Here is a 24,823-nt window from a genome sequence, read left to right as displayed (position 1 = left end):
AAGGAGGTGATGCCAATAGGCTTTTTGGGAGTGCTAATGGATTAAATACTGCAGAACAATCAATGTACTGCATTATTTCAAAAGATAACCGACATACTGCATCAATTACAAGTGTATATCTCCAGCTTTTGATATATTTGCACAAATATTGCATTGAGGTTTCTGAATGTTATGCCCCCATCCTAATGCAATAGAGGTGAGTAGATTTTCATTTCAATTTGAAATCATTTATAACAAAATTGATTCAAAACCATAATCTATTCCTAGAAACAGTGTCCTTGTTTGACTTTTGATAATCTACAGAATCAACTGTTAACTTTTTATTGAGTGTATCTTTGGTAAGTAGTTCCTAAAGATAGTTCTGATTATCCAGACTACATGGTGTCTTGGAAAAGTGTGACGCTACGGGCTATTGTTTAAAGTAGGTGGAGCTATTGTCAGTTAGTGACAGCAAGTTTTGGTCAGTGACAAAGGTTAAAGTGCAAAAACGGTTTCTCACGGAGTGGAAATGACAAAACAATAAGTGTAAAATGCAAAAGCTGGTCCTGTTTTTCCCTCTGAATCAGCATCTTGAAGAGGATAAAACAACAACCTGACAGTCTACCAGGACAAGATGTTTCTAAGCATTTATCTTAATCTACTCTGTGTTCTCTTAATTGAATAATCATAAATAACTCTTTGATGTGTTGCGTTTGAGATAGTTAATCATAATTATGCTTTTTGCAGTGCAATCGCTCAAACCCATTTAACGACTGCAGCTCAGCCTCCCTCCCTCCCTCCTCCATCCATCCTCTGTTCTGCAGCTGCCTCGGCAGGCTCCATCCCTCCATCCGTCTCATTTCATCAAACGTCCTCAGCAGCACACTCCTTTATTTATTCTTCCTTTGATTATCTCTGTCTCTTTCCTGATCTCTTGTTCTCACCCTATTAAACATCCCTTTTAACATCTCTCCTTCAGTCCCTGGCTGCTCTGGTTGTCTTCCTAACTCCCTCTTAGCAGGGGTGAGATAGAGAGGGTGTTGATGTTGGTAAACTACAGCTGTGTGGAGGGCACACATAGAGCAATACACTGGTGGCTCACAGCATGGCTTGCCTCCAACATAACTGTGAACTAGAAAGTGAGACGGAGGAAGATAGAGGAGGATGGGTTGGGTACCCGGAATTTTGAGAATAAAAAAAGAAGAGCAGAACAAATCGAGCTTGGGAAATTCTTAAGAAAAAGATGGAGAGAATTCACAGGGTTCAATTCTTTGTACGTTATGTGCACAAGCTGGTCTGTGTCATTCTCAAGCACAGATTTCAGGACTTATCCTCCTGTTAAAGGAAAGATGTGCGGAAAGTGTGACGGAAGCAGAGAGAGGGGGAGCTTGGATGAAGAAAACAAATGTGAAAGGTTGAGGGAGTATAAGAGAGAGATGAATAAGGAGAGATAGGGGGACAACTGGGACAGCAGAGAGGAGAAGAAAGCAGACAGAAGTCATCTGCTTTACATCATTAGAGCAATGCAAGGTCTGTGGAGAGACACAGGGGACTAATGGGGATTCATACTTCTAAGAGAAGTTGCTCCTCTGATGAAAGACTTGGTTTCAGTCGTCGCTTCTGTCAGGCCAATTTGACGTGTTGAGTACTGGTGAAAATTAAAAACATTGTTCTAAATGTCTTTGCTTTTTACAAAACACACACTACAGTATTTGGTGGTGGATGTGGGAAGGTCATTACTCAAACCGTAAGGATCCTTTGTTCTGCAGTGAATTAACAAATAATTCCCAGAAATACACATGTTGTCAATGACCAATTGACCAAGCTGCAACACAATATGCCCAGAGGTCAGCAACAAGGAGGATAGAGACCAATAAAGAGATCAGAGGATTTCATTCTTTCTCTGACCACAACTTCCAAACATTTCTGCTGAAGTTGTTTGTGTCATTGGTGTCATGACAACAAATTCAAAGAACTTTCTCGACAATGGTTTCAAGGAGATGGCATTTAGTTATGAATGACTTACTGTTAAAGTACCTTTACCATAATGTCTGCATGCTGCCACATTCTCATGTTGTAATTTACATGTTATTCAATGTTATGCAGATGACATAGCACCTGCATTTTTGGCTGGATTCTTCCAATATCCAGCAACCTGACTCCATTAAGCACTGTCCAAAGCAATTATATGTAGAAAAAAACTTTTTACAAATCTGGCCTGGACATGAGACTGTGACCAGCTAATTTAAGTTACTAAACATACTGTAACTGCATATTGGAATGAAGTCTTTTAAGCCATGTAAGCCTGGAAAACTACAGACACTCTGGTTTTGTTTCAGTGCTGATGAATGTCTTTCTCTGATTCACGAAAAGGCTGAGTTAGTGCATTGGTTTGTAGTGAAGCCTAAATATATCAGCACATTAGATTATACTTACAGTAAAAGAATCAACAGTTTAGCATGACTTTGCAGTGTAAACTATTATGACTCTAGCTTGCCACAATGACCAGAAAAAACAGGCACCAGAAGAGAGGTTAATGGAGGGAAGGAAATAAAGAAGGAAAGAAAAAAAGGGTTTAAATGGCCCACTCTGCCAAAACTCGAACATTTTTTCCACTGGGCTTTCAGAAACCAGGGTCTTTCTCGGAATAAAAACTGGCAACCATTAGTGGATACAGATACCAAACAGATGTACTGAAAATAAAAAGGTACACATGTTCTTTTAGGTGACTCACTCATCAATATCTTCATCCAGTCACTCATTCATTCAACCAACCAACCATGTAACCCTCATCCACCATTTCATCCATTGTCCCGTCTGAATAGCTATTTTTATCATCTTCTTTCTTGGCCATATGCAGAGCAAGCAGATTTTTCCCACAGAAACTAGATTCCTCATGTCTGACCCCAACAGCCCCCTCTTTTCTCCTCCCTCCATTTCCGCCCCTCTGCCTCTCAGCTGTGAAGAGAAATGACCAGGCCCCAATCATTGATCAACCTCAGCATCAGGGAGAGTACAAGAGGGAGAAAAGAGTATGTTTGTAAGAAAAGGCAGATATGTAGAGAAAACAATATAGAATGTCACAGTTAGGAAACAAAAATGTATACATAAGGTAAAACATGCTTTTACCTTCTGGCTTAGGACATCAATCCATCCATTTATGCAATCAAAATGCACAATTTATACACACATGCGATCCAGATATGATGACATTGTGCACACAATTTCTCCAAACCCACATACTGCCATTCCCTTTACCTGCCCACGCATGCATTAGGTAGAAAGGCTGAGTTAATGGAGGGTTGGAGGTGCAGTAGGTTACCATTACTATGATGGTCAGTGGTGATGTGGTAGTGGTGTACCCCTCTAGGGTTGGAGTGGCAGCTTCCAATGACATTTGGTCCTGTCGCGAACACATGTGACCGCAGTCTGCACCGCCCACTGAGCGTAGGAGCAGGACAACGCTGGCCGAACAACCCATAATCCTCTGCTGTTGTCTCCTAGTCCAGCCTTATTCCATCCAGCAGTGTATGCTTCACCTGAACTGAGACTCCTTGTTTATCTCAGTCAACCTGAACTCAAGTGCATTCCCCGGTGACACAGTGCAGTCCACCTGGTCCAGCCAGTGGTGCTGTGCTCTGTTCAAGCCCAGTAGGATAACTGAGACTCCATCCTACTGTACTCTCTGGTCTTGTTTCACTTTAACCAGTCCTACTTTGCAAGCTTTCTGTTTCTGTCCTGGACGGCTCTTCTCCAGTCTCCAGCTCCTAATGTTGCTGTTGCTGAGCTTACACACAGGCAGCCTTACTTGGCTCTCTCTCTTTCCCTCTCTCCCTCTTCCTCCAATACACCACACACACACACACACACACACACACACGCACACGCACACACACTGACAGCAGCTGTGTGTGGTTCAGCCCAGCCTGGCTCACCCAACAAATCACAGTCTGCAATAGCTGTCAGCTGACCAGAACCAGCTGCTGCATGCACGCACACACACATACAAACTCACATCATTTTTCAGATTTTCATTATGCAGCACTCTTCCTCACTATTTTTCTCTCAATCACACTTGTCCTTTCAAGTGCCCAGATCTGCTGGCTGTGCATTTGGGTTTAATGCACTCCAGACAGTACGTAAAAAACAAAACGCTGTCCCACACTTTGATTTGGTGGAATAAACTACTGCTTTTTTTTTTAGGAAAGAGTATAAAATGTGCATGTTTATGCATATTTATGTGTTTGGTAAATTAAGCTCAATGAGTGGACGTTTGTAAAGTGTGTGTGCAGCTCTGGGGTTGAGTTGGGGAGTGGTGAGAGAAACTATTGAACGAGAAGTGGATGGTAATTTGTGAGTGGGTGGCTTTACAGATGAAGCGTGCACGGGGAGTTTTTGGACTGTACAGCTAACAGGGGAAATTCCTGCAACTTTGGTTGAGCTCACAGACTGCAACGGGATACTGACTGGGCTTTTGGCTAAATCTAAATCATCAAATACATTCAAGAGCTCAGATGTCCCTGAGTGCAAGTGACAGTCACTTTCACTGCTCTAATTGTTCTCATGTCACAGTAACATCTGGTCTTGCTTTATTCTTCATGTTACATTTTCACTGTGTGTGGCCAAAAGGAAAGACAGAAAGCAATATGCATTCTGAAAGCAAAATTATTTTCTATTTTTGCAGCAATTGGAAATTCTTCTCATTTGAAATTCCCCAGTTTTTCTTCCTGTGAGTCGTACTTGCGGTATAAGAGGTCGTCCAATACATCCATTTTGAGAAAAATATTGATGTACGGTGGGACCAAATTGCTTGAGTGACATTTTGAATAATTGATTTTGAGTAACTGATCTTTGCCATCTTTTTCAGTCTCTGGAATCTTAATTTAATTTGGTTAATAGGGAGGAGGTGCAGCAAGACGGGACTAACAAACTGTTGAATGTGACAGGTTGAGAAAACTGTGCGAACATATCCTCAATGGAAGAATGGTTGTCGTAATCACCAACGCAACAAATGAAAAAGTGAAAATAAGTTGAAAGAGATGTCAGTTTTCATAGAATCAGCATCCAGAAGATATTAGAGAAATACGCATTCATGAATGCAGAAACATTATTTGAATTAGTACAATATGACATGATCTTGTCATGTTCTTTTTAAAATTGCAAAGTATTAAGACAATTATACAATTTAAAACTATTGGATTGGCTAAAATAATGCAGTGCAAATTATGGAAACAGGGATCTTTTTTCGTAATAAGAAAAACACAAATAAAGTAAAACATGTAAATGCAGATCTCAGAGCATCCCTGAAACAGACATAGCTCGTAACCGAAGTGTAGGGTCATTTAAGGCATCGCTTTACATATTCTACCTATGATAAACTACATTATAATTTACCTCTACTTTACGCATTGTTTTCAAAAGCCGTCAGTAGATCTGTAATCAAGTGGCACATTATGTATAGGCAATGACATTTGCTCATACTCAGCTCCCTGCAGAGAGTAGGAGGTAACCATGGAGATGTTGTTAAGTCATGATTAGGGTCATTAGTGTCCATGTCCACGTGACAGAAAAACCCACCCACCACCCACATAAATACTTATTATTATAATGCTTTCATAGCTAAATATAAACAGCCCAACACAAACAGACACACAAAAAGACAGAGATAAGCACATTTACTGTATTTTCACATTTGTATGTGCACCCATGAAGTAGATGATAGTGAATATGTCTGTGCAGTGTTCAACGTAAAGTGAAACTAAACCCACCCTCAACACCATCCCCTCCCTAACGCCTCCAAAAACAATTACTTCACACTAAAAGCTCTCCATTGCAACATGCCGCATAACAGCAGCTAAAACAAACAGTACCCACAGAGATGGGCTTTGTTTGTATGCCAGGCCTCCACAATGGTCCTGTCATGAAAATATGCCCACACAAACATGCAATGTAGTCTCCAGCACAGTCCCCATATTACACAGCTCGCGTGGAGTTGTGCTCTCATTCACCCCGCCTGCCTTCACACTGACATTATATCACCGCGCTGGCTGCTGTGAGTATGTTTCCATCCAATTCTTGGTCAAGATTTAAACTGGTGACATGCAAGCATTTGCACGAGATTATCACAAGATAAGATTATTTCAGAGTGTCATATTGAAGCTGATGTGGCATTTCTGTTACTTTTTATAAATGAATTTCGTCTGTCCACACACATTATGAGGAATCCACTGTCCACCTCCGCATGAAAATAGACAGCAGTAATTTACTGATGCTGTGTCTTAATTAGCATTTTTTTTAAATCAAGAAGAGAAAGCAGGAGCAGGTTCTTATACTGTGCAAGATTTAGTTAGTTATCTTTCACTTTATAGTTATGCACAAATGCAAAATGTGCAGTTAAGAAAACATAGTTAGTTAGATCATAGATGTATATATAATAAGGCCTGATCACACCACATTAATGCTTCATTTGTCTTACCGCTGATGAGATGTAGAAATGAATCAAAGTTTCTTGCAAATGTACTATTTTAGAAAAATGTATTCTTAATGCAGAGGCAGAGTAGGGGGTTAATTGAGGAAAGCTTCTTTAGTTACTTTAAGGGATGATTCCATTCGTAATTGTTTCACTCCACTCTTTTGAGACTAGAAGTAGAAGGAGAAGTGAATTTAAAGCAAAACACCCCGAGGCAACTTTCAGTGAATGAGGTGGTGAGCGTTGAATAAGTGATGAAGACGCTGCACTTGGAAAGGAATGAGGAAACCCACGCGCCCTCTGTGGTTGGAGAGAGACATGGACATGGTACAGTGTAAAGCAGCTCAGCTCCCAGGACACCTGTTCTTAAGTGAGTGTCGGTTAAGAAAATAAATAAATCACACAATGAAATGGAAGAACAAAGCTCTACAAGGATCGTGTCGCATCCCCGGACACAACCACAAACACGCCCATGCACACAAGGAGACGGAATAATCTGCTGACTCCTTTTGTTTTTCCTCTGTTGCTTCCTATTTCCTCTCAGTTAATCATGTGACACTCAAACATCCAATTTCCGATCTCCCTTGGATGCATAATACTGCAAATACCAAGCACTATCTGTATCTTTAGAAAGGACTTATTTCATGGGTCCTTTATTCCAATTAATGTTCAATTAAAGTGTTATTTCTAAGAAGTTTTCCGGAAATTAAATCTGAAGATTTTGTTTGAGTAAATAGAGAAACGGCTCAAATGGTACACTTGGGAAGTGGCAGCTATTTTTGACAGTAACTTCAGCAAAAAGAAAGAGGAAATAATATACTAGGAACATAGATCACAAAAGAGCAGAGTCTAGGTTTTTTTAAATTCCCATGAGTAATTCAGAGAAATTACTTTTCTTTCTATCAAAAACATGCTGTAGTTTAATGACTGAAGGTTTAAGCGGTATTATAGCGCTAGATTACAATATCTGAAGGAGCTATAGTTGGATAATTTGGTTTTGTAGATTACATTTTTAAGTGCAAATTATGAACACAAAAAAAATTGTTGCATGCCAACTTTTGTCTTTCACTATTCAGACAAACCACCTAAATATGTTCTTGTTTACCCTAATGGTAAGCTTCCATGAAAAAAAACCCAAATAATTACACATCATGTAACTTCAACTATATTATTGAGACTCAAATGGACCCGTATATTTAAGCATTTGCGTTTATTGTGTGCACCTTTTCTATTGCTTGGACCTACATAATGCCTGAGCATGTGTCCTCTTTGTGCTCGCCTGTGTGACCGGGGTTTAACTGTGTGTAAGTCTGAACCTCTGTAGCGGATGACATCATTGGGGTGCATAGGGCAGAGTGCTGCCATCATTTGTTGAGCTAATGTTTTCCAGCTGTGCAGCCTCAGTCTCTACAACCCTGCTGTTACTCTGCTGAACACTGACGCTGAAAAAAGGAGTGGTTATGTACGCTATATTTGCAGAAGTGTGATGCGTGTGTGTATGTTGCATACACATGTAGGTTAACTATTTAGACAAAAGACAAACATAAGCTGTTTTACTGAGTTCAATTAGCTCAGCCAACTAGGCCAAGGAGGAAACCACAGTCCATTAAACTCCTGCACACTGCCTTGTAAGCAGTTAGCTCTCTTTTAGTTAGGTTCCCTGCAGCGCTGCAGGCTGACTCACGGCAGCGGTGTTTGATGTGGTGCAGTGCTTCACAGAGTTGACTTGGGAAAACACTCCCCTGTTCCCATGGAGACCACAACAGGAAGGGTGCTGTCACTCAAGAGTGCTGGGTTCTCAGCAAACTACGGTTTGGCCCCTGGCACTCACAGAGCAACAAGAGGGACACAGAGTCACCCTCTTTCTGGCTGCACCACCCCCTACTTTTAAACACAGCATGCACACATACAGGCTGACAGGCTGCAGACACAGAGAAAGTTTACTGACTCGACTAAAAAAACGAAGTAAAAAAAGAATGGAGCAGAAGAAGCAAAATACACTCAATCTGGAGGTCATTTTTTTATACACTCCACTGCAAATAGTGTACAACATATGTTTCAATCGGATTTGTTGGGCCAATTAAAGACTTGAGTTTGTAGCTCAAGAAGTGTCTTTGTATTTTCAAGGGTTCCTTTTTTTCTACTTGTGTATTGTTAATATTGTTTCACATTTATCCTGATGTTTGCAATAAAACCTCAGCCTGCAGATGCAACACCACAGAACACCTTCTCTTGCATAAACAGGAAGACAAAGTCTGAAGTGAGTTTCAGGCACCAAGAATTACTAAGAAAAACCTTTCAATAAAGTTTTCAGTGCACTGTTTGACCTGCACCTGTAACTGTCAGATGTTTTTGTGGTCAAATACTTTATGTTATTTTCCTGGCTTTGAGTGCTTCATCATATTGTATTTTGTGATGTTGTTTCAGGTGGGTGTATACATTAATGGCGTTAACCTGCTGTGCTGCAGCTGTGGAGGAATAGTGCTTGGAAAGTATGTGCTTTCCAGTTTCATTTTCTGCATCGGAAAAAGTCTCACAGAGAAGACTTTGTCTGTGCTTTTGTTTGAGCTGAAGGGGTTTTCTTGATTCTGATTTGTCTTGATTCTTTTGCTAATCCACAGCTTTTGCTTTCACTGAGACGTTTTTACCATCTCCGCAAAGGATTTCCCTGCCAATGCAAACACTGCAGAATCATTTTCATGAGAGAATGCATTTTAAATCAAAACTATGGTCTACTTGTAACACATGACTGTAACAGGATCATGTTGCGAACCTGAAAAAGGTGTAGTATCTCTTTCCCCTGAGGAGTTAACAGGAAGTACAGAGTTCAGCGCCACTGCACACTGCCAATGCCATCTAGTGCTGAGAACCGGACACAGCAGGCCATGTGGAGGATGAGAGGCTGGCACCCGCACACCTCAGTGGTGCATTTGCCCTTACTGCAACATCTTTAATCAATGACCTGCAGGAGGCGCTCTATGCCATAGATACAATCTGATCCTGTGGTTTATTTAGAAAAGGAAGCTATTAAAATGTCTTTAACTGAGTACTAAAGTCCTGGGGCAGGAGGGATGTTGGGGGCGGGAGCAAGAGAGGGGAGATGAGATGGAGAATGTTGGAGAGAGGAAGTTGTTAGGTAGCAACTGCCGGGAAAGGGGGGCATTGTTAAAAATGTCCATTCATTTTCCTTAGACTTACCTCTACTAAAAGTTCACCCATCTTACCAAACAACAACAACCTCAACTTACCTTCCCCACAGATAATTATTTTTATTCATAGTTTTTCTACTTTCTACTTACAAAATAGATTCACACACACTTTAGTTCATGGGAAAAGTATATCTGCAGATTTCCTTATAAGACATCACAAGATTTAAATGTTTAGTAATCAAGGAAAGAGTAATTGAAAGCAGACACTATTTTGTCCTTCCGAATGAGTAAAGATGCATTTTTTTGTTAATTGGACCAGCTATGGTATCCACTTAAATAAAACATTAGTGGCACTTTGTTCAAACACACAGATTGGTTTACATTACACATCAGGGAATTTGTGTTATAAACTTTTTCGCTGAGTGGTACTTATACAAATGTTGATACATCTGGATGGTTAAATGAATACATTGCTCAATAGTCACACTCATTAAATGCATGCCATTTGCTTATTCATCCTTAAATGTTGATTTTTATTTAATAAAGATATATTTTTTCATGTTGGTGAAGGTGGAACATGTTTAGAATGCGGTGACCCAAATCCAATATTTCCAGATTTTGATTTAACAAGCATGTAATTGTTCCTTAATCTCAAACACTTGGACGCAATGGCAAAAACAATAATAAAATGACAACTTGTACCTGTCTATTTTTTTTTAACATCAATTCACTGACTCACACACTCTTTAAAAATCTGGTCAGTGAGACGTAAGAAGCAGAATACTGGAATTATCTAGCATCCATTCAGCAGCAAGGGCAGTAGATTTCCACACAGCTACCGTACTGTCACAGAGCCGGTGCCTCATTAATTCACTCTCCCACGTGGCATCTCTCCATATCTCCCTGCTGTTTCCTCCCCCCTCCTCCCTCCTGACCTGACTCGGGCCTCAGCAGTCAAGCATAGCTGGCTGAGGTCACCAACTTCTTAATGCATTCTGTAATATGTATTTAAAATAATACCCATCCTTTATTAGGTGGTAGTGCTTCTTCTGGTTAGTGCAGACAGGGTACAGTGCTCTCATGTTGTTATTTAAGGTTTCAATTAGAAACACAGATGCAGCCAGCTCACAATACAGGAAAGGTTTAAATAAAAAGCAGCAAGCAGAGTCAAAAAGTGCTTTTACTCAAATCGGGATTTATTCATTCAAAAGAGAACATTAATTAGAAACAGAAAAAGACCCTTTTGCCAGTATTTATTCATTCATCAGAACCTGATACTACTGGAAAAAGTACTGCAGCAACATAATAAATACCACTTGAGTACAGTAGCCATAATTTCTCTCTCAGCACTGCCATGTATCCGTTGTTTCTCTGTGATCTTATCTTGGCCATTTATACAGCTGTTAGGCCTCTCCTGTTTCCTGTACAGGTAAGAAAATCTCCAACACATAAAACAGTTCACAGACTCCATCATGCTGGCCAAATCAAACTCAGAAATACTGTACACAAAACTCTCCTCTACTTCCACAGCATACCTGAGCCTCTGACACTCGGAAACCCTAACTACTCCTCGGGCAATTACCGTTAATGATTTCTGTTTCCTGTAGCTCTGTTAGTTTGAAAAATGTGTCCTCACTCTGAACCTGCCATATTCATCTTAAATCAGGCCCAAGCCAATATTTACTTTTATGCAGAAATGCCAGAAATACATACCAGCACAAAGCATTCTATGGTTATGAGCTATGGTTATGAGCAGTCACAACCATCCATCCTGAGTGTAAAATAAATCATAAGACTTGATGCCAACCCCTCGATCTACACCCTCACAGAGAAGAAAAAGCCCACTAGAATGTCTAGTTAGCAATAAATCATTCAGTCATGACGCCTACATGTGACACCTACACAAAGCCTACATGTAACCTCTATGTAACCTCCACACCAGCGCTAACTATCCACCAGACGCCCACTCAGCACAGCTCCTTCTCCCTGAGGTCCCAGTTTAAGCCGAGGACGCAGCTGTTATGAAGACTTTTCCTCATGTGTTTTCATATCTATTATCCCTTCCTTACCTTCCCCCCGCCCCTATTTTACAGACTCAAAATCAGTCCTCTGTCTCCCGCTCTTCTCAGTGGTTTTTTCCCTTTCTTATTTATTTTGCAGATCCCCTTCCAGCTCTTTGGTTGACATTTAAGACAAACACAATTTGTGTACGCACACTAAAACATACAAAGCCAAACAGACAAAAACATTAAGCCGAAGAGAGGCATTAAATCAAAAACAGAAATCCTTCACTCTAACATCAGCAACCACAAGAAAGACAGACAACCATAGATCTGAGCATCCTGACCTTAACTCCCTTCATTTATTGAGCATTTTGGCTCCGGGTTATATTTCCTGTGGGACACATGTCAGAGAGATACAGTCTCTGTGTCAGTCAGGGTAAATGGCAATGAGTGAAACTGGCATCTTTGAGTAAAATCTATTTCTACTCTTGCCACTCGACAGAAAAGACTGTGTGAGTATACACTGACCATAGATCCTGAAGTTCTGACAGTCCCTTCACTTTCAAAAAGGATTCTCTTGAAGAGTAGTCTCTTCCTAAAAATAAACAGAATGTATTCAACTTGCTACGGTTTGTTCTGTGTACTTACCGTATGAATAGTTTACTTTTTTTTTTCTTCTTTAATTTGAATATATAAATAAACTGAATGCAACACAATTTGGGGAAATATCTAGAACAATGTATTTGCCTATAGTCTTAGAAGCTAGCTTAGCTTAGTTTTGCTTAAGGTAAAGACACAGTGGGAAACAGCTAAACTAACACCTGCGAAAGGTCTCTAAAGCTTTTCGATAATACAATGTTTTCTTTGAGTTGGACAGGAAACAGTAGAGAGTCACTTTCCATTGGCCAACGAATAGTAAAGCCCTATGATTTACACAACATCTTTGAAAAGAAAAAGAACATCCTAATTTACAGATCTTTACAGCTACTGTCAGGTCCGTTGAACTTCTGGTTGGATGTGATTAGTTTTCACCACTGCAGTTAACCAACCTTTAAATAAAAAAGGTGCATTAAGTTAGAACCAGATTCATTTTGAAGATGTTGGGAACAGCAATATCTTGAAACTATAGGATTGAAACTTGGCATTCATCTTTTGCTACGACAAGCTATGCCAGCTATGTCTTCTTGTACGCAGCTACTCAAAAAACACAATATCTGTAAGTGGAAACTATCTGTTCTATTTCTGACAGGGGCCCAGACTCTGCAGACATATTAATGTGTGTGCATGGATGTGTTCACTTTTATCTTTGTGGGTAGATGTGGGTAACTGCAGCTGGCACTGATGGTTAAATATTAATAATGGCTGCTTGTTTCTGTCTCTTTCAGTTTTACTTTCTGAAACCATAGCTAATAGGACATACACGGTCGGAAGAATTATTGGCAAGTGAGCCGGGTTGATCAAAGCAGGGAACAGATGGACAGACAGAGGAGAATGGGACACAAAGATCTTAAGAGGACATGAACATGTAACAAAAACACGGTTTTGTTTTAAGATGTATAACTTTGAGAACAGCTTGTACAAATGAGACATTTCCTTTTCTAATTAGATTGTGGACACTCTCTGTCTCACCCCGACTAGCCGGTGTAGACAGTTAATGAGGGAAAGTCCACATCACGTATGACTGCCGCACAGTGTGTATTAGCATGTGTGTGTGCGTGCCGATTCAACAGGGCAAGGGCAGCAGGGCATGGGGGTCGGACGGTAATGGCAGTAACATATTCAGGCCTCCTACTCTGGAATGCAGAGTGAGGGAGAGACACAACACTGCAATTCACTAGCAGAGAATCACTGAACTATTCTTAGTCCAGTATGTGAAGTGGACTCCCCCCCCCTTCCTCCCCTCCCTTACCCCTCCCCTGAGGGCCCTGAAAAAAGCCTGGATGGACGAGTTGAACTGGTGTCTATAAAGGTACAGGGCAGGATGGTGAAGCTGGATGGAGAGCTTTACAAAAAGTGAGGGAGAGGATAAAAGTTAAGCTCCAGTGAGGCAAAGCTCGGTCAGCTAGGTCTGAATGGAGCAGTTCACTGGCTGTGAAGCCTCTCCAAAGAGTCTTTTGTACACGTACATTGGCACAATGCATGGAGTCCGGGGGACCTCTCTCTCTCTCTCCTCCTCTCATGTGACCTCACAAACACTGACACATACTTTCTCTCAATCCACTTTTCCTACCTAGACTAAACAGACCTTTTGTCTTAGAGTACAATCAAACAAGTAGTAGTGTGACACTACAAAGTTACAAAAAATGAATTTCCTGTGCTCACACCCAGCAAACACACTAGTGAGATCACTGCAAAGCCTCCTGCAGAGTTCAAACAGAGGGGGAATTCAGCAAGAGACAGTGTCACTGGTGACAGTAGCAGGCTTAGATTTTTTTTCCCCCAGTGCCCTCTTCTCTTTGCTTTTATTTCTCTGTCCTCTCTGAATGAGTCATTGAGAAGATAGGGACAGACATACACCAAGGCCTGGCAGTGCACGGTCCTACTGTTATCAGGCAAACACGGCTGAGTCTTCTGCAGCTCAGTCATAACAAATGTCAAAGAACTATTCATCTCCTTTAATCCCTTTCTCTATTCTCCTGTCTGCATGTGTATACACACACACCCATTACAATGGAAGCATTCACTCAACATGACAAGGACTGAAGTAAAGAGCAGGGTGAATGTAATCCAGTTGATTTTGAGTGAGAATGCGGGAATAGAAAGGAAGTTTAGGCAATAAGGGAATTTGTGCAGTGAAGTGAAAAAAAGCTTAGAAGAAGAAAGTGGAGAAGGGAGTAGAGGAAGAAATAATGGAAGGAGGGAAGATTAGCGGGGGAGACAGGGTGAGGGGAAGTTTAAAAAGAGGAAGACAAGTCTCTTCCTTCTGATAAAATCTCTAAAGTGACACAAACACACATTTTAGTTGCACTGCATGACGAAGACACCCTGAAGAACTGCACAGCATGACTTCTCAGGAAAGCAGCATGCTAAATTGTTCAGTGACACAAACATGAACGTTGTGAGAGACACACATCCTGTCCCACGTCATAAAACACAATCTAGGCGGTGAAACTTCACAACTTGGTTTGACACATATAGAATTTAAGATCTGACATACACTGAAACGCGAGATGGAGAGGAAAAAAACCCAAGATGAGGTGTGACAAAACATGCATCAGCTACAGGCTATAGGTCATGAAACAGTGGTCCCAAACAATGACACACAACCAAGTACCAAGTGAAGTTAAAGCCTTTTGAACAAACACCAATCTTACTGCTTTTCTTGCTTTCCTTGTTTTTTCATGGAGTGCGTCTTCTGCTCTTGACCATCGACATACAGTATATCGTTAAGACGTTAAGCAGAGTGGTTCATCATCCATCTTGTTTGAGGATCAATTTCTTTATTAGAAAATGTATTTAAGTATGATTTTTATTTGTTTTAGTGGAGAAGATGATCTGTATTATAGGTATGTTGGCCCACAACTACTATAATTCCTGAAAATCATTCGGTAAAATGCTACGTAAATAGTTCCATTGCAATGCTAAAGTCCAAAAGCTCCTTCCTTAATTATTTTGGGTGGACAAGTCTCTTTTGCTCAGTCTTATTTACATAGTTATACAATCAGACTGTGGTATGATTTCCAAAACCCCAACTTATGTAAGAGAATAACTGTATTGGCAGTCAGGGAGATGTTGCCTCTGATGATTTGTAAAGCAGCTTTACATGTGACTCTGTGGAAATAAAGACAACAGAAAAGCATTTGCATTTTCTGTCCTGGAGTGTTGAGGAACAAACTTTCTTCAGAAACTAGAACACTTACATGAGTATCCGCAGGGACCTGAAAAGTTGCTGGTGTGGTAACTTGTGAATATAGCACAAAGATACTTAAAATTGCATGTATAGTCCATCATAAGTCTTCTTATGCTAATGAGACACCCACATGTGCAAACACTGTTCATTATTAAAAAAATGTAAATAGCTATGTAATTGGACAATAGCTTGCTAAATGTGTGATAACCCACACACTCATACAGGACAGTGTTTAAATAAGAGTAATCTGCAGTAGATCCTGTGTTTCTCCTCTGGGAGATCAACCATATCTCTTTCTTTCTCTATCCCCCTTCCTCCTTCATTTCATCTTGAGTTTCCCCCTCTTTTGGATCTGGCTCTCTAAAATGATGAGACTGCCGATGTCTGACTCAATTAAAAGCTTGATTCTGGCTACAGCTGCTCTCCTGTCCCTGTCCTACCATGCCCTGTCCAGATGTAATAAGAGGCATGTGACAGGAGGATCTGAGAAGATCTCCTGTTCAGACCACAGACTGTATCAGATTCAGACTGTCGTCATGCAAGCAATAACCTCGGAAGGGAGGAGCAAGCTAGATAAATTAAAACTAATCATACAGAAAAAGGTGATATTAGATGCAGTGAAAAGAAAGCAGTTAAAGGAAGCGGTTTGGAGATACAGCTAAAATAATAATGTAATATGAGCAGCGACACAAACCACTTAAATCAAGTAATTTAGAGAGTGGGAGTGGAGGAACATCTGATGAGATGAAATAAGATATACTGTACTAGAAGACTAAAAGTAGAGATATGCAACGAGTGCTTCCTGTTAGAATTCCATCATAATTGACCTTTCTCTGTTGCCGTGGTAACAGGGGCTAGTCTGTGGTGGAGTACGCCACTAACTGTTCGTCTAAATTGTTTCCCTCCTAGGGGACCATTGATTCCCAGCATTATCAGTTTTCATGGGGTGACCATATTAGTTGGTGTTAATGCTTGACGTGACACTAACTGTCTTCTTGAAATAGGGCAGCAGCACACTGTAGTCAAAACACGATAAAACCACCCTGACACAAATGTACAAGTGGCCTAAATGTTTTTCAGAATAGCCATACACACCACACAGATACCACACATGCACATATGTGTCACAAATATACTGAACTTCTTCCTAGGTAATATGTATTTTTTGTTTTATGTAAGCATTTCCAGTATTGTATGTTGCATGTTTATACTGATAGTACTTATGGGTTATTTTAAAAGGAAATTCGTTTTTTAAGGGTGACTTCAGAATCAGAAATCCTTCATTAGTCCCACAGCGGGGAAATATACATTTGTTACAGCAAAAATGGCATAGACGCAAAAGTGGCAGTTAAAAAAAAGGCATGCAATAACACAGAATAACCTAACAAATTAATATATAGACGAAAAGCACACATTACTTATACTGGAATTGGTCCAGGGACTACGGATAAAAAATGGCCTCTTCGCTAACTCATTTATAGAAATGTCGCTGTTAAACAAAACAAATTCTGAAAAAATATATAACAACATATATATTTTTCAGCAGGTCAGCAGTCATGCACAATGAATCCCTGGCAGTCGTCATGATGCATCATGAGGAGCGAGCAGAGTCAGTCTGACAGCATGTCCTCACAAACCATCACACATACCCACAACATATCGCTGGGTACACGGGCCTCCAACCAACAAATGACTGCTCCATGCTGTCTGACACACATTTTAGCTCCAGACAGGCAGACATGCCCAGTGGTGGTATTTTACTAGAACGACCGAGACATACAAACAGACTATGACTAGTATAGGCCCAGGAGCAGATAAATGAAGTATGATGTTCATAAACCAATTAATGGTATGAGACAAGACAAAAAAAGGTTCCATTCCCAGTGAGAAGAGAGGAAAGGAGATCCTTAGCAAACCTTCTGAAATATCCCATCTCCAATCCTTTATTCCCTGAACAGCAAATTGGTGGTTTATATAAAAAACGGGATAAAGCATGCAAGTGAGAGAAGAACAAAAAAAGACAAGCTCAATAAAATATGACAGTCTTTTTAAAAACTTGAAAGCTTTGGGTCATGTACAAAATGTGGAAAAATACAAGAACGGAAAGCCCTTGAACTTGAATCATGTTGCAGTGTGAGTTTTCACTTTTTGGTGTTAAGGCCAAAGAACACACACTGTCACATGAGCATGGAGGTGAACCACATTGGTAAAGGTTCATCATACTAAAGGGCTTTACATGTTTAAGCGCATTAACTCTTAGTCACATATATTTTATATCACTGTCAGTAGTTTCAAAAGCACTAGATGAGTTTTCAGAGGGATTTTAAGCCTTCAACTCCAGGCAGTTATCAAAGCAGAAAAGAAGTTTATGACACAATAATTAAAATGATCTAACTTTCCAAGAAAAAAGGATTAGATAAATGTTACTTAATGTTTTTGGTGCAGAGGAAGGAAAGGACTTAAGAATCTATTTTAAGTTACGCATTCCTGTTGCCTTTCGTGCAGTTAATATGGTCCCATGAAATGATTTGAGTCAACATAAAGTTGACTGACATTAGATTAATACACAATACTTTATTCATTTTCCAAAGTACTTTTTTAAGTAAGAGCAACAAACAGTATTTACTCATGTCTCAAATTTAAGGACTTGCACTGGGAGGACAGATGATTAACTGATAGATGATTATGCTGGTTGCAGCCATAGCCTTCTTGATATGAAAGAAAAAAATGCAAAGACTTGAAACTTGTTGAAAGAGCAAAAAGCAAACAATTTAAAAATATTACAGTAATTTGTATTTAATAAGCTCAATAAGAAAATAACTGCTATGATGATCACACAAACGAGATACCTGTACATTACGGGATTAAAAATCCATATCCATGATCTTACATCATACACTGGGTTATAACGAAATGGAAAATTCCCAGTAAATGTCTGGAGCCTGGGATTGGGCACCAAAAATAGTCAAAACCTGATCAGGCATGAAGCTAGTACCATAAGGACCCCAAGGATGCCAAGTGCATGAAATGGCTAAATCTGGCGCCAAAGGAAAGATGGCTGGTATAACACCAAACATACCATGTGAAAAAGCATGAGCATGCATTAAGAGACGAGTGAGGATGACTGTATACAAGCATCCCTGTGCTACTGGGTAAATAAACTCTGCCGGGGGGGGGGTTGTTGGCCCCACTCGCTGGCTGCGTGGTTAGTGTGGCTGGCATCCTCCAGGCATGGTATGACATGTGGTTCATCCCAGCAGGCAACCAGAGTCACAACAAGAACGGAGCTTGTGTCCACACTGCTGTACTGCTCACTTTTGCAGTGAGGCATAATAAACACTCTCACTCTCGGGTGCACATCCTCAGCAGTAATGGGACTGAAATACTGTTTTTTTTGTCAAGGTGATGTGTTGATTTGTTACAAAACAAGCCTTTTTATCGTTTATATTCAACATTTGTTAGAATATGTTAATAATTGTATTTTTAAAATGTTTTTGTTGTTATTTGTTGTCCGGCAGCTAAAGCTGAGGCCAGAAAAGATGTAATGGAAAACATCTCATGGTCACTGAAGCAAAAACTGTAGCTTCTTAAAACCCAAAGCCAACCACCGTTACATCCTTCATTCTTGTATCTATCTTCGCTTTCCATGCTCTGTGCATATTTGGGGATGGGTGGGCTGACCACTATGAGAAACAGTGAAGTAGTCAGAAAGCGATGATTGCTTTCACAGAGCACAACGTCCAAGGAAAATGCAGCATGCACCAGGAGGATTTACCAGGTATCGTGTATGCTAAACACTCCTGAATCCACACAAGCATACACACTTCAGAAACTGATCTAACCTGACTGAGAACCATGCAAAGCTATGGAATGGTAGGAAACGCACAAGAAAACCGTAGCAGACGCAACGATGGAAGAATCTGAAACATGGAGAGATGGGGAGTAAAGTCAGAGTTGGGGGGGATTGATGTTAAGTAAATGAGGAAATAGTCTACTATGAAAAGAGAGTGGGGGTCAGTGCGAAAGAGGCTCACGCTTCATTGAATGTTATGCCATAGGGCCTTATTCTGCTGACCTGGTTTCTTTCACCAACAAAAACCATGCATTAACACACTCACAAAAAACGTCCACACACAGAACGCCTACGGACATTAACACACCCACTTAACCTAAACCCCACATGTAATACCTACCCTTTGACACACATGCTTACTTTTCTATCAGACTCACTCTGGCTTTCTAGATTCCTGCATCCTATATCCACATATAGAACGACTTAAAGTAATTATTTATGGCTTTTTCAATGTTTAAAGATATTGCTTTTTCATCATATAGGGAAGAATTTAAACTAACCAGTTTATCATTAGAGGATGATGAAGACAAAAAAAAAAAAAGGGAATGGTGAACATATTGCTATTCAGAGTCATGGTTTCCTATTCCGTTCTTACCAAAAACAACTAAACTTTTATATTAATCTGCATAGGGTAGGGTCATATGACAATATAAATGTGCGAGACCGGTAATTTAGGCTATAACGTTGAGGATGAGGATTTGTCAGCAAAACATCAGGCCAATTAGCGGGATAAATATTGGGCAACACTTTTATATTAGTTTTGCACCAAAATCATAAAGTTTATAACTTTTACTATGAATTCATTAGATTAGCTATTCATTTTAACCACTAAACCTTTCTACACATTTTACAGCAACAGACATTTTGACTTGTCATAGGTCCATAAATATAAAAGTACATATTGAGCGGATAAAGAAATCATTCATTTTATGTGCTGCTTTCCCACTGTGAAATATTGAAAATGCCTTTGGGGAGATAGGACTATAAAGCTAAATGTTATATTACTCACCACAAATTAATGGTGGGCATCAATGAAGAATACAAACAGAATCAGAATTCTTTAAACATTTTTAAATATCTTTAAATAGGACATCAGGCCAAAACAACACCTTTAGGCTAATTCATCTCATATCTCTTACTTCCTAAACTAATCACTCAATCTGTTACATCAAAGTGAGAACGTGTTGGTGACATCAGCTGCAGTGCTTACAGGCAAGGCAGTGAAGTTCAGTATGTAATTTATGCAATGCAACATGTGTATCAGTGTCTTTAATGATACCAACACATGGTGACCTACCAGTGCACCAGTCAATTTCTCCATCCAATGGGAATCAATAAACACCATTCTCTTGTACTCCATTTGGCACAATGACAAATGTATAGTGTCAGTAAACCTTTACTCTTAAGACTCATTATTAATGTTATATTCTGCCGACCCAGTGCAGATGGAAAACTTTGATTGTCCAGTAAAAAAGCAAGGTTTAAATCATTCAATTTGTTTCCATTTTAATCCTGTCTTCCTCCATGCACCAGCAAAGCTAGATTTTCTCTCTTTATTCCAATCAATTCTCCCTGGGCTCTTTTACGCATGTGTCCCACTGACACACTAACACCAGAGTGAAGAGGATGTAGAGTAGCAGCAAAGAGACTGGAGTGGAGTGACCTTTCTCTATGCCAGGGGTTTTCAACCGGTGGTCCGCGGACCCCTGGTGGTCCGCGGCGGCATTGCATGTGGTCCGTGACAAGAGCCTATGTTGATCAGTTCACCATTGTTTTTTTTTAATATAAATTCGCTTTGATATTTCAACACATTTCCAGAATACCGTTACATATCGTGAAAAATATGTTTAAAATAATATAAAGGAAATTCAAGCTGACAGAATGTAGCCTTGCGCCAGTGCCGCCGCTCCCATAACGCGCATTACGCGCTGTGCGTAGGGCACCAAGTGTCGAGGGGGCACCACCAAAAATAGCCTAATGAAAAATCGTCATAATAATTATAAGGCCGAAATTATTTCAGTAGACTATAGAAATATGAGGCACTTTTTAGGCATACTACTCAAAGGTACCGATGGTGCCCCCCTCTCCCCTCCCCCCTCCCCTCCCCACTCACTCATCACAACTCATAATGTTTTTTTATTGGGGGGGGGGGGGGGGGGGAGGGCAACATGAAGGAATTATGCTTAGGGCACCAAAATGGCTAGCAGCGGCACTGCCTTGCGCCTATCCAGTCTATGGTAGCCTGTGATTCGCTAATGGTAATGAGTTGCGTCGCTAACCTCACTTATTATTCATTACGTACAGTCTTGCGAGCAAAGTTGACACACATTTATAAGCATAGCCGACGAGAGTATTTTAAGATAGGTTGTAGTACAGCAAACATTTGTTACATATGTACTAGTCTAGCTATATATCTAGCACCAATGGATCGTTTTGTAGTGAGGAAAGTGCCAGAGGGACAGGCTGCCATGACAGAGGGTCAGGCTGCCACGACAGAGGGACAGGCCGCCACGATAGGGCAAGGACAGGCTTCCGAAGCGTCAACTTCGCAAAAAAGACGAAAAAGAAAATACAATGAGGAATATGTTAAATATGGATTCACAGTGACGACAGACAGAGCAGGAGAGGAGGTACCACTGTGTTTCGTATGTTCAACAATTCTCTGTAATGAAGCTATGAAGCCGTCGAAACTTACGCGGCATATGGAGACGCATCACGTCCACTTGAAGGCCAAACCCGTTGAGTACATGCAACAGATGTTGCGTGATTTCAAAGGACAGCAGGCTACCATGAGGAAGAGTGCAAAAATAAATGAAAACGCACTGAAAGCATCGTATCTGGTCGCTCTCAGGGTTGCAAAAAGTAAGAAGCCCCATACCATTGCAGAGCAGCTTATATTGCCAGCAGCCATAGATATGTGCAGAGCTATGGTAAGCGAAGAATGTGCCAACAAATTAAAAACTATTCCGTTGTCAGACAACACAATCGGAAGACGAATTGGGGAAATGGCAAATGATGTCAAAGACCAGCTGATGGCAAAACTTCAGACAGTTCTGTTTTCCCTTCAAATCGACGAGACGACAGATGTTACTAATGATGCGCAACTGTTAACATTTGTGCGATACGAGGACAGTGGCACTATGTGCGAGGAATTTCTTTTTTGCAAACCACTGCCCGGGCGAACTACCGGTGTAGAAATATTTAAAGCACTGGACGATTTTTTCACGGAGCACAATATCTCGTGGCAGAGGTGCGTTGCATTATGCAGCGATGGGGCCCGAGCCATGAGTGGCAGCAAGACTGGACTGTTTGCGCATGTAAGGAGGGTGGCTCCGGGGGTAATTTGGACACACTGCCTGATTCATAGAGAGGCTCTCGCCTCCAAAGATCTCAGTGTTGAGCTCAGTGGTGTGTTTGATGTCGTTGTCAAGACGGTCAACTTCATAAAACGAAACGCATTGAATACACGCCTGTTTTCATCCCTATGCCATGACTTGGGAAGTGAACACAGCTCTCTCCTTTATCATTCAGAGGTGCGTTGGCTGTCTCGCGGCGCTGTGCTCGCCCGTGTGTTTGAACTACGCGGAGCTATCTACGAGTTCTTGTGCGAGAAGCATTCTGATCTGGCTTCCAATTTCAACGATAGTTACTGGTTAACTAAGCTGGCGTACCTCACAGATGTTTTTGCAGAGCTGAACAAGTTGAACAGCTCCATGCAAGGGAGAGATGCAAACGTCATGCAGCTCTACGAGAAGCTCGACGCATTTGTGAAAAAAATGTCAAAGTGGATCGAACGAGTGGAGAGCAATAACTTGGCGATGTTTCCTTCAGTTGAGGAATACCCTGACAGCACTGACATCAACGACACTATATGTGAGCATTTGAGGAAGCTTGTGCGTCAATTCGCAAAGTACTTCACTGATTCGGAAGAGTGGCGCCGTGACAGCAAGTGGATCCTGCTCCCATTCAGTGACGATGCATCAGTAGGGTCAAGTCTGACGGCTGTGGAAGAGGATAAGCTGATTGAGATGTCCACAGACTCTGTCAGGAGGCATATGTACGACACACAGCCCCTTGTTAAATTCTGGATAAGTTGCCAGACAGAATTTCCACAGCTTGCTGCAAAAGCAATGAGGTGTCTTTTGCCCTTTCCAACCACATACCTGTGTGAGAGTGGTTTTTCTACACTGGCGTACTTAAAGAATAAGTACAGGGCTAGGCTTGATCCAGAGAATGACATGAGACTGTCTCTGTCTACCATTTCGCCACGAATAGACAGGCTGTGTGGACTTCACCACGCCCAGATATCACACTGACAGGTAGGCCTAATTCTCCCATGTTTTCACTGTTACGACCCTGGCGGGTTTAGGCCCCGCCCTGTGTTAATGGTAAGCCTGTTCTCTCTCCCTGCTTTTCTCAATCTCTCTCTGCTTTTCTCAATCTCTCTGTCTCTACAGCAGGTGATTGGTGACAGGTCTGTCCTGGCTGGGTTATAAAAGCCCTGACCAGCCAGCAGTTGAGGCTGCCTTGGTCTTCATTTGTTGGATTTTGGTTCTCCGGTGTTGTTGGATTTTTGTTCTCCGTTGTTGTTTTGTCACACACCTAGACTGACTTTGCATGACATTTTTAGTTACTTTTCCCAATACTGAATTGCACAACACTTTATTATTCTTTATTCTTTCTTTAAAATAATCTTTAATTTAATTTAATTTAATAAATCTACTTTTATTATTATAAAATCTGCGTGGCCTCTCTTTCATGTTTCATGCATTGAGCTATGCATGTAACACCAAATACACACGCGCACGCGCAGGCACATCAGTGGGCCGCGGATTGCTTTCTAGTCCGAATGGTGGTCCCTGGGACAAAACCAGTTGAAAACCCCTGCTCTATGCTAATCCCTACAGCGTGGACACACATACAGACATAGACATAGAACACACACACACACACACACACACACACACACACACACACACACACACACACACACACACACACACACACACACACACACACACACACACACACACACAATGTAAGGTGGAGAATTTGTCCTCTGTCAGATGAGTCAAAAGGACATCATCAAAACACAAATCCTTCTTGTGTGTGTTTGTGCATGCGTGCGTGTGGCTGCTTTTTTCCTGAAATACCCCTCCTCCCACTATAGCATACGTCAATCAGAGCCTCTCATTATACGGCGTGACACACCCACTAAAGCATACATTTCACAACTCGCCACATTTAAATAGCCTGAAAATGTTATTAGTCGTAAATCATGCCCAGCAGTCGAATTCCTCTCCCTCTCTTCTGTCGTTTCTCTGCCCCTCCCTCCATCTTTTCTGGTGTTTCTTTGCACCGCTGGGCAGATGTAAACCGCTGCCTGTGTCTTGCCGCATCCCACTATCCTACTACTAAGCCTCATTTCATTCACCCCAGCCAGCCGCACAGAAATAAACTCCAACCCACATGGGAATATGATAGGCTCTACGACTTTATAGTCACATTACCAGCCAATAA

General features: G+C 41.0%; 2 protein-coding genes across 6 annotated transcripts in view; one reads left to right on the top strand and one right to left on the bottom strand.

Moving 5' to 3' along the window:
• Positions 1-24,823, bottom strand: part of dock10 (dedicator of cytokinesis 10) — a 58,758-nt gene that overhangs the window by 33,319 nt on the left and 616 nt on the right. For 4 of the 5 annotated variants that reach the window (XM_063906695.1, XM_063906699.1, XM_063906700.1 and 1 more), the window contains exon 1: positions 3,302-3,475. The exons of the other annotated variant lie outside the window; for it this stretch is intronic. In XM_063906695.1, the coding sequence (XP_063762765.1) occupies positions 3,302-3,460 (159 nt within the window). In that variant the 5' untranslated portion in view covers positions 3,461-3,475. Of the gene's footprint in view, positions 1-3,301; positions 3,476-24,823 lie in introns of those variants that run through there. 5 annotated transcript variants of the gene reach the window in all.
• LOC134879816 (protein FAM200A-like) lies at positions 21,522-24,186 on the top strand. The gene is made up of 2 exons (XM_063906337.1): positions 21,522-23,622; positions 23,761-24,186. Exon 1 carries the CDS (start codon positions 21,538-21,540, stop codon positions 23,617-23,619), a length of 2,082 nt encoding a protein of 693 aa, XP_063762407.1. The 5' UTR covers positions 21,522-21,537; the 3' UTR covers positions 23,620-23,622; positions 23,761-24,186.

This window comes from Eleginops maclovinus, chromosome 18 (genome assembly GCF_036324505.1).
Source record: "Eleginops maclovinus isolate JMC-PN-2008 ecotype Puerto Natales chromosome 18, JC_Emac_rtc_rv5, whole genome shotgun sequence".
In the NCBI taxonomy this organism is placed as follows: domain Eukaryota; kingdom Metazoa; phylum Chordata; class Actinopteri; order Perciformes; family Eleginopidae; genus Eleginops; species Eleginops maclovinus.
The sequence above is the reverse complement of the archived record's forward strand: the minus strand, read 5'-3'. Positions and strand labels throughout refer to the sequence as shown.

What these genes read in the sequence shown, in the direction of transcription:
- LOC134879816 (XM_063906337.1), top strand. Translation starts at nt 21,538, where the DNA reads ATGGTAGCCTGTGATTCGCTAATGGTAATGAGTTGCGTCGCTAACCTC.